Genomic DNA, 10,930 nt, shown 5'->3' with positions numbered 1-10,930 from the left:
GCTTCTCCAGGGGCACTGCACATTTCCGCAGTGGAGATCACCCCTGGATCTTGGGGCCCAGGTTCCTGACCCCACCCCATTTCTTGCTCTATTCCTACTATACAACACGCTGCTTCTCTTCTTTAAGCACAGAGTTGGGCAGTATGCTCCGCCCCTATCTTCCATAGAAGGGAGAGCGGGAGTGGAGGGGGGGTGGAGGAAGAGGTGGAGGGGAGGAGCTCCCAGACCCCTCACAAGCTGCTGGCCCACTGGGAACTACTAGATCCGTTAGTAGAAGAAAGCAACCTGAGCGTCCATTGTTGGCTGAGGACCCCTGAGGAACAGCAAGCAGTCAGCTCCCGCCTTTGAGAGCCTTTTCCCGCCAGCTAAGTCTGCTCAAAGGTAGGACCAGCTTCCCGGTCTGCCTTCCGGGGACCTTGAGAGCTATCCAGGAATAGGAGTTGCTTAAAGCACCTGTGTTAGTTAAGCTAATTTTATAGAGCTGGAAGGACAGCGTTTATTGCGTTTGATGTTCTGGGGCTTGTGTCAAGGAGAGGAGTTGGGTGATGGGGAAAGGTACATGAAGGGCCGATAGAAGATGACAACTTTGATTACCTTTGGACAGGTGGCCATGACCTCACTGCCCACTGGAACCACTGGGGACCCCGATTTGTTTTCTGGGCTGTCGCCGGCCAGCTCCACTCCAGCCAACCAGAGCGCAGAGGCCTCGGAGGGCAACGTGTCTGAGACGGTTCCCCGAACTGCAGCAGTCACGCCGTTCCAGAGCCTGCAGCTGGTGCACCAGCTGAAGGGGCTGATCGTGATGCTGTACAGCATCGTGGTGGTCGTGGGTCTGGTGGGAAACTGCCTGCTTGTGCTGGTGATCGCGCGTGTGCGCCGGCTGCACAACGTGACCAACTTCCTCATCGGCAACCTGGCCTTGTCCGACGTGCTCATGTGTGCCGCCTGTGTTCCTCTCACGTTGGCCTATGCCTTTGAACCTCGTGGCTGGGTGTTTGGTGGAGGTCTGTGCCACCTGGTTTTTTTCTTGCAGCCGGTCACCGTCTACGTATCGGTGTTCACACTCACCACAATCGCCTTGGACCGCTATGTGGTTCTGGTGCACCCGCTACGTCGGCGCATTTCACTGAAGCTCAGCGCCTACGCGGTGCTGGGCATCTGGGCTCTCTCTGCAGTGCTGGCGCTGCCGGCTGCGGTGCACACCTACCATGTGGAGCTCAAACCCCACGACGTGCGCCTCTGCGAGGAGTTCTGGGGCTCGCAGGAGCGCCAGCGCCAGATCTACGCCTGGGGGCTGTTGCTGGGCACCTATTTGCTCCCTCTGCTGGCCATCCTCCTGTCTTACGTCCGGGTATCAGTGAAGCTGCGGAACCGCGTGGTTCCTGGCAGCGTGACCCAGAGCCAAGCTGACTGGGACCGAGCGCGTCGCCGCCGCACTTTCTGCCTGCTGGTGGTGGTGGTAGTAGTGTTCGCGGTCTGCTGGTTGCCGCTGCACATTTTCAACCTGCTGCGGGACCTGGACCCGCGTGCCATCGACCCCTACGCCTTCGGGCTGGTGCAGCTCCTCTGCCACTGGCTTGCTATGAGCTCCGCCTGCTACAACCCCTTCATCTATGCGTGGCTGCACGACAGCTTCCGAGAGGAGCTGCGCAAGATGCTGTTGTCCTGGCCCCGCAAGATCGTGCCTCATGGCCAGAACATGACCGTCAGCGTGGTCATCTGATGTCACTCTGCCAGGTCTGAGCTGGGGAACTTCATATCCCTTAGCCCCAGAAGTCGTCTTGAGATCTTATTCCCAGCACCAGAGTTAAGCCAACACACGTGCATTCCCACCCAGCCCTCTTGACTAGCTGTTTTTCTGGGTTTTGTGTTTCTGTGAAAATTTTAGGTGGGCTTTGGAGTAGAAGAACCCAGGGAGAGAGAAGCACATTTATCAGGTCTACCTACCCCTGAAAGCAAAACACAGCTATTTCTCTGGGTTCAGAAAAATAAATCAGAAGCAGGTTTTTCTTTTTTTTCTTTCTTCCCCTTGCGTACACTGTGGGTGGAATTTAAATGTGGTGCTGGGGTTGGTGAAGATTTTAACTTTACCTTTTTAAAAGGCCCCAGCTGAGATATAATGACTGTTTTGTCAGTCCAATCCTTGGACTCACTATGATTTCAGATAAATATGTATCCCAAATCAGTATCCAGGATTTTAACATTTCCTGAGTAAGATCTTTATGTTCCAAAAATTTTTCATTTTTAAATCATCTGAATTATAGTACAAATCCAGTTTCAGGTTACATTTCAGGAGGTGTTATTCTTGTCTTCCCTTGAACTCCTCAGCTACAATATTGAAAGGATGAAGGAAGCAGGTCAGTTGGTAGACAGCTCACCTAGCCCTGGGTTCAAGTCTTGCTCATCAGGGTGTGACAGTGCATGCCTGTAAGCTCAGGAAATGGAGGAAGAAGGATCAGGAGTTTGGGATCATCCTGGGCTACATAGGGAATCTGAGACCAGCCTGGGCTACATGAGAGGAATCAATCACTAAAGAGATAGGCAGACTGGAAGATGTGATTCTCTTAAGGACACATGTACCTGTCCACGAGGATAGACATCATATGTGTGTGTGTGCACGCACAAGCAGTGTTTACCACCAGACAGAAATGCTCAGTGTAAACTGTGTGCTGAAGCATTCTCCTGCATCCTCTAATTGCTGAATTTCAACAGATCAACAGCTGCCATCTGACTGCTCAGCACCTGCTCCCTGGAGATTCTTGCAACATATCAGCCTAGAAGCCAGGGCTGGAAACGGATTACTTAGAGATAGCACAGAAAAATAAACTCCCATCCACAAGACGCACAGTTCAAATGCTAATCACTTTCAGGGTTTCAGGAACAGTGAAGGCTCTTGGACATGAACCTGGGTTGACGATCAGCACATTAACCTTTCAGAGTTCCATTAATGAGCAATGTGCTTGGGGCCTCAGTTCCCAAGAGCCTCAATAATGGATGCTGAAACAGCTGCTGGGGTTGGTGTGAGAAGGAAATTTGGGAAAGGATACATAGTACCCTGCAATCAACCCAGGGCCTGTGAAGTGTGTGGTGTGAGTTACTGTCTGTAGCAAGTGTGTGGGGCTCTAGTGCCATTCCAGGAAAGTCTCCCCTCTCTTCTATTACTTTTGGAAAGAGACTAGCTTATTTATCTGAGTACTGTATAAGAGGAGATACAGTACCAAAATCACAAGGGTTCAGTGCTCACATCAACAGCCAATGGTGGTGTGAATATTTGCACTAGGCATCTCCAGAAGTCTTTAGTAACTACAGGGTTGCACTTCATAGACTGAATAAAGTTGAAGTAGGTTAAGATGGGAGATAGTAACTACCTCTGGCAGTAGCGTCTAAATGACTTTGAGTTTCATCTAGAGACTGGAGCATGGAGAACCTAAATCGTCATGATGCAGCCCACTCCCAAACATAGTGTTACAAACAACTGCATTTGTTAGGCATCCCAAAGATGGGCTCTTGTGCTTCCTGTTGAGGTTCAAAGACAGAGCATGCTTTTGACGGGCACACATGGAGAGAACAGGAAATGGGGGAAGAAGTGGGATTAGTCAGAGAGGGATCTTGTCAATTTTGCTCTTTTTTTTTTTTTTAAATTGCTGGTTCTCAAACCAAACCAAACAAAATGCATTGATGCCTAATCCCTGTCAGCCCCCCTTCCCCTATCTAATAGACTTGGGATGAGGTCTGAGAGTCTGAATTTTTTAAAGCACTTCTAGAGATTTTAATGTGCAGTCTAAGCACAGTACCTTAAGACTGATCCTGTTTTCCAAACCTGCTCAGAAATGCCTTTGTGATGCTTCATTTGTACCCACTGAACTTGTTAAGAATCTGGACTTGACAGTGAGTTCTACATCACAGTTGGAGACTACCCAGTCAGTCTTTAGACAGTCCCTGTTCTATCAGCTTTAGAGGCTAATCCTCATGATTAGAATATTTAGGCATTCATCCAAGCAGCTCTCATAGTGCATCAGTTTAGAAGGAATGTTATTCAGTTTTACTTAAACTGCATTATAAAGTTACCCATCATAAAATAGTTTAAGACTTCATTGTCAAGTGAAAATAAATGAAACATGTTCCCTAATTAGTTTAAGGCCACACTGTGAGAAGAAACTGTCCCTTCTAAACTAGAAAGATTGCCACCAGTTTGTCACGCAGTGACCTAAAGTTTTAAACATTTGTATAGATCTTCTGGAGAGCCTAAAGAGTGGTGAATTGGGCTGTGCTTATAAGCATCTTTGCATATTGTGAAATTGGCAGCTGAACAGCAAGTGATTAATTGTTACCTGATGTGATATCTATTTGGAAGCAGTTTGTCAAACAATCTGACTTGTAAAATCATCTCTCAGAGATGTGTTCCAGAGAAATCTGCATAGGCTTATACATAGAAATTGCATTTCATAACTCATATTTGGTTAGTAGCAAGTGTCTAAGACGAGTAAGCAGGCCTACTCCTTTAGGAAGTGAGTCAAGACCAAAGCTGGGAACTGAGCCAGCTTGGAACTTGGCAGCTGCCTTTCTTCCCAAGGCTGACAGGAGGTTCTGTAATCCTTTTTGCAAGCATTGTCAGCAGGCCTCGAGTTTGGCATGTGATCAGTAGATTTATCTCACCGAATTGACAGAGGAGTATTTCAATATGCATTGGCAACAGTGACCTGGGAATAGCATGTGTGAGGGACACTGAAGTAGCAATATTCCAAGTGATATAACATTGTCTAGCTGCTCTGATGGTTTTTCAGGCTGCTCTTTTACCAGGGCCGCTCATTTTCAGGTTTATTGTCTCTGGGGAACTATCGGACCACCTTTGGTTCTCATTCCTGACCATCTAGCAGTTTTTCAGATGCAAAGCCAGGAACTGACCTCAAGGACACTCATGTAAGAATATCCCTTGGTGGAGAATGGACACAATACTTATTCCTCACACAGAGAGATTGGGAATGCTTGTCTGTAATGGGTTTATGTCCACATGTTGATTTCTTTGCAATATGTGTAAGATATCTTTGTTGCATTGTCTCAGGCTGGGGCTTGTAGTGTGTTTGACATAATAAATATTACATCAGTGGCACAGTCTTCAGATGTGGAATTAATACGTCTATCCAAAGTCACTCCAAGAAAATCTTAGTGTGCCCAACCTAGATTTTATCAGTTTTTACTATTCCAGAGATAAACTCTTCATGCTGGCTCTTCTGAGACTGTCTGTCCCCAGTCTAAATGATACGGCATTAATATCTTTCTACCTCAGAGGCAGAAGCCTAAATTCACAGGTCCATCAAAAGAAAAGTGGAAGATTTCACGCTGAGTTTCTATGCTGTTATGAATGTAGATACATATTTAATGGTCAGTATTTTATCAACCATTTCCCATATATAGCTTGGAAAATCCTAAAAACATACACTATATGGGTCAATAAATAAGATCTATAACATTTTAAAACATTAATGACTGAGTTATAAACAAGATTTTTTGGTGAATATAGATTATAATTTAAAAATGAATATATGGTTGGCTGGCAAGATGGGTCATCTGATAAAAAAGGTGCTTGCTACCAAGACTGACCATTTAAGTTAAATTACAGAACTTACATGGTGGAAAGAGAGAACAGGCCCTTTAGTGCTGTTTTCTCACCTCCACATATTCTGTGGCATGCACATACCCCAAAATAAATAAATGCGCTAAAAATGAATTTAGGGGGATAGGGTAGAGAGATGGTTCAGTGGTACTTGCAGCTCAATCATGAAGACCTGAATTCTAGCACCTACATGGGATGGTTCACAAAAGGCCTGTGATTTCAGCTCCAAGGGAACTGACACTGTCTTCTGGACTTTGAGAGCAATAGCACACATTCATTTATTTGTACACACATATGCATAGTCTCTCAAAGTAAAATAAAAACCATTTAAAATGGATTTATGCACATATTTCCCCTGGTTCTATTCTTCATGAACATGAAATAAGCTAGTGTACAGATACTGGGAAAAAAAGATGTTCAGACAGGATGGGAATTAGGCATGGTTCCCCAAAAGCCTAGACATTCAAAGTCAGTCTTTGGAGGCAGTAAGCCTCATTGTGACAATCATGTATGGACATTTTTAACAGATTCCTTCTCCTCCTCCTCCTCCTCCTCCTCCTCCTCCTCCTCCTCCTCTTCCTCCTCCTCTTCTTCCTCCTCTTCTTCAAGATTTATATTTATATATCTTATATATATGTCTGCTCTATCTGCATGTATACCTGCATGTCAGAGAGGGCATCAGATCTCACTAAAGATGGTTGTGAACCACCATGTGGATGTTGGAAATTGAACTCAGGACCTCTGGAAGAGCAGCCAGTGCTCTTAAGCACTGAGCCATCTCTCCAGCCTCCTAACAGTTTTTTTTAAACTATCTTCTGCTATTCATTTGTATTCCTCTGTTGTTCCATTTACTCTGGCTACTCTTCACTTACCTGTAAATATATAATATCTGAATAAAATACCTTCTGCCCTAAGGATAGGGAGATGATAGGATTCAAGCACTTACCTTCTGTTTGGTTCTTGTAAAGGAGAAGGCACTGACTCATTGTTGACATAATAGAGGGCAGCTTGTACCAGGAGACCAGGTTGTGTCCAGGGTTGCAATTCACAGTGTTGCCTGTACCCTGTGGGATTCAGGAATTCTACTATCTGTTGTTTCACAGTCAAGCTTCAACCCCAGAAATCTGCCCAGAATTTTCACAGGACCCTTAACTTCATAAACCTCACTGAAGGCTCTCAAGAGGACCAAATAGTCAAAGGTCAAATGGTTTCATTTGAGCATCTAGTGTTGGAGTAAAGAAACAGGATCCAGCAAAAGCAGCAAATGGCCTGTGCTTTTAAGTATTCCCTGCCTTGTCTCTTGGCTCTCACAAAATCTCTTCTTGGCTTGCTGGTGGCTAAGTCTTCTGGTCCCAGAGCACATATCCTCCTTCTGGATGACAGTCACTGATGAATGGCGTGCCATCCTGCTGTCATTTCCACCACCCCTCTGCTACAGCTAAGCAAAGGAGAAAAAAGTCCCTCTGCACTGAGAAAATCAGATTGAGAGTTTGTGGGTTAACTGGGAGCTAGGGTGCTAGGGTGGTACAATCACTCTTACCTTGGGTCCTAATCCCAGCAGTGGGCTCAAGGTAGCAGCTACCCCACAGTAGGCAGATTTGGTGTTCATACTATAGCCTGAGTGCTCATAAGCAGAGTCCTTTGAGGAGAGGAGATTGTTCCTCTGAGCCACAGCCCTTTGTAGGACAAACACTGTGGGCACAATACCCCTGTTCAGTATTATAGACAGTATTAAAGATGATAAGAACGCTTGTTAGTACCTCTCAATTTTATAACTCTTTCCTGTGGACAGGTCTCCATGTATTCCCGTTTCCTATCTACTCCAACCCCTATGCCCTTTAACTCTCTCTAGGATACAAATGCAAAGTTTGAGACCAGTGTTACTTTCTGGAAGAGGAGTAGTCTTTGACAAGGTTAGACTGACTGATATTGGCCAGTTCCCCTGTTTGGCGCACCAGAAGAAACGATCTGGTCAGACTGGGGGTGTTAGTTACTCTTCTCTGTGACAAAATATCTGAAAAGCAACACATAGAGGAAAAACTTTATTTTGGCTCAGAGCTTGTGGGTCCAGGCATTCATGGTGGGGATTAGGCAACTAGTTAAATGTGTCTGCAGTCAGGAAGCAGAGAGAGATGAATGCTGCAGCCTAACTCAACTCAATCTCTTTTTTGACTCACTCAGGACTCCAGGTCATGAAAGAATACTACCCACATCACGTGACCCAATCTAGACATTTCCTCACAGACATGTTCAGAGGCTTTTCTCCAAGGTGATTTCTAGACCATGTCAAGCTGACAATATTAGACTTTAAATTAGGGTAATATTGCCTACCTGCACTAACTGTCAGAGGTGGAATCTTCCCTAAAGGAAAAGGTGGCAGGGAGTATCTCCTTTGTGGCTACAAATCCAGCAGGTCCACAAGCAAAGTACTTTATCTACTCATAGTTGAGTGTTTTGACCCACATTTAGATATAGTAGAGGTTCATTCACTACATAACTGTGAGGTGAGGTATAGGGACATGCAAGGATGGGGCAGTAACCTATGGCTAGAAGGAGGGGCTTTTTATTATTCTCAGTCTGGGAATAAGAGGGTTGTAACTTTAATAGGAAGAGTCATTTGGAGGAGATCATCTCTAGAGGAGCTGTAGCCTTTGGAGGAGAAATGGAACTGGCCCCAAGTGTTGCCAGGGAGAGAGAGCCTGTGGCAAAAGTTATGTTTGCAGGAAACTGGAACTCTCTCAGACAGGTGCAAGGATCACAAAAATGACACATGCCATGCAAATTCAGCAGAAATACTGCTCATACTTGGCCTTAGGGCTCCTAGAACTTTCATTAATAAAGTGCCATTCAATTCGGACTCTAAAGGATGCCTGAAACCTTAAGTAACCGAAGAGGGTGCTTTGGAACAACATGCCTCAGAGTTAGCAGAGGTAGGACAGGGTGATGTTCAACAGGAGAATGTAGGCTGTGCTTACAAAAGTCGGGAGGGACAGACTGGCCCTGAAAGATGAATAAAGTTGATTACATTAGTTGGTTTTTCTATGCATTGGGCACAGTGCCAAGGACCTTACATTGTTCATCTCTTACCGAGTTATTCTTGTTTCACAGAGAGGAAAACAAATATTTAGAGAAGTTGAAAAATTTGGCAAGATGTCACCATGGTAGGTGGTAGCGCCGGGCCACACATTCCAAAGCCTGCAGCTGGAACAATAACTTCGTACTTGGAATTCAGCTGGAAGAGCCTGGCCCTTTAGGAGAGATAGTAGGGAGCCATGGAATGTTTAAAATAAGAAGCAGAAAGAATGATTTGTTCAGGACTAAACTCTAGGCCTATGGCAACAGAGAAAGAGGGAGTCCATGGATTAGCTGCTTTCTTCATTGATGTGACCCGATTTCTGACATAGGTGGCCCAAGAGAAGAAATATTTAAAATAAAGAAATATTAAAAATATTTAAAATTAAATTAATATTTTGGCTTAAGGTTTTAGTGACTTCAGTCTGCAGTTCTTGGTGCCACTGATTCTAGGCCATGGAGAATCAGACCATCACAATGGCAGGGATACATAGAGGAAGAAGCTGTTCATGGTGGATCAGGGATGAGGTATGCCCTTCAAAGGTTTGCTTCCAGTAACCTATTTCCTTCAGTTAGGCTCTGCCTATTAAAGTTCTATGTGTCTTTTCTTCAGACCTTGATACATGCTCAAGGAAGAACAGAATGAGGCAAGCCTGTGTGTTGGTTTCTGGGATGTGGTAAGCTACAGCTTTGGAGACTTGGGTTGAGCAACGACTGATCACTAATGATGTCTGCCAGCACCCGCTGGTGTTGTGACTCACAATCTCAGCAGAGAACTACCAGAAAGTTAATTCCTACCTTCCTTCCTTCCTTTCTTTTAATGCCCTAAGATATTCATGAAATGTGGAGACTATAAATATGGATGAGAGATAGCAGAAGGAGACTCCACATTCACCTACAACTGCCCTAATTACTGTAAGTTTTTCTTTTATCATGCTAATTCTTTCAGCCAGTAAAAACAAGGTGACTTCCCATCCTCTAGCAGGCAAAAAGGCTTTCTCTTATGCAGCGGTTCTCAACCTTCCCAGCTCTGTGACCCTTTAATGCAGTTCCTCATGTCGTGGTGATCCCCTAACCACAAAATTATTTTCATTGCTACTCCATAACTGTAAATTCGTTACTGGTATGAATTGTAATGTAAATATCTGTATTTTTTTCAACTCCTACGAAAGGGTCATTTGACCCCAAAGGGATCAGCACCCAAATTGAGAACCAGTGTTTTCCTATGAGCCAGCTGACTCCTCAGCCAAACAAACCTGTGCTCTTTGCAGATGCTTCCCAAGCAAGAAAGTCTCACAGGAGACAGGATTCGCTGCCTTCCTGAGCTTTTCCTTTGTTCCTCTGGCAAACATTTATTACCCTGTCCCCATCTTTCTGGTGTTGCTACTGGTTATTTTCCACCTGAATAGAAGGCGGCAGAATGTGCTGCTGCATGGAGGGATGCCCTACAAAGCACACAGTCATGGCAGTCACTTATCAGGCCATTATCCCTCTGGTGTTCATTATAATAATCATCAGGTAATGCTGTTCTGGGATGGCTGCTGAAGCCTGAATAGAAATCAGGTTATCTGTACAAAGGAAGAATCATTGTCATGCTGGACCATGTGCCCATCCTTCATATTCACTGTTAAGGATGTTAGGATATGTGTCTTCATGATCTGTCTATTCATTAAGGGTGACTTGCTTTGAGTTTCTGTAGTAACTCAGGGTTGAATGTGCACATCTCTGCGTTCAACATACGCTCCTAGGAATGTGATCAGGTTTGTGGTGGACAAGAAAACTTCTGGATGATACCCACGGCTGGTAGAACAGGTCACAGTTCCACAGTAATGGAACTGATTTTGCCTTTTCATTTCAGGCTGTTTCTCTAGTCCAGGTAAGCACTGGCCATGTTACAGATTTCTGGTTGCAGCTCGGCCAGCTGGGCCTCAAACAAGACTCTTTCCCAACATTTTTTAAAAAATGATTTATTTTTATCTTGTGTGTATTGGTTTTTTTTGTTGCATGTATGTCTGTGTGAAGGTGTCAGGTGCCCTGGAACTGGAGTTACAGACAGTTACAAACTGCCATGTGAGTGCTGAGAATTGAACCAGGTCCTCTGGGAGAACTATCACTGAGTCTTCTCTCCAGACCCTCTTTTCCAATATTTAGGCATTGAAACATGATATTGTGATCTACAAAGTTCACACATTTCAGTCACACACACACACACACACACACACACACACACACACACACACACAC

General features: G+C 44.9%; 1 protein-coding gene across 1 annotated transcript; it reads left to right on the top strand.

The window, feature by feature from the left end:
* The first annotated feature begins 434 nt into the window (after positions 1-434).
* Positions 435-2,007, top strand: Prlhr (prolactin releasing hormone receptor). Its single transcript, XM_028772906.1, has one exon. The coding sequence runs from the start codon at positions 578-580 to the stop codon at positions 1,721-1,723; it is 1,146 nt and encodes a 381-aa protein (XP_028628739.1). The 5' UTR covers positions 435-577; the 3' UTR covers positions 1,724-2,007.
* The last annotated feature ends 8,923 nt before the right edge of the window (positions 2,008-10,930 follow it).

The sequence above is a fragment of the Grammomys surdaster genome, unplaced genomic scaffold, assembly GCF_004785775.1.
Source record: "Grammomys surdaster isolate TR1022 unplaced genomic scaffold, NIH_TR_1.0 66, whole genome shotgun sequence".
NCBI lineage: Eukaryota > Metazoa > Chordata > Mammalia > Rodentia > Muridae > Grammomys > Grammomys surdaster.
The sequence above is the reverse complement of the archived record's forward strand: the minus strand, read 5'-3'. Positions and strand labels throughout refer to the sequence as shown.

Coding starts and splice junctions, on each gene's coding strand:
- Prlhr (XM_028772906.1), top strand. CDS start 578: ATGACAACTTTGATTACCTTTGGACAGGTGGCCATGACCTCACTGCCC.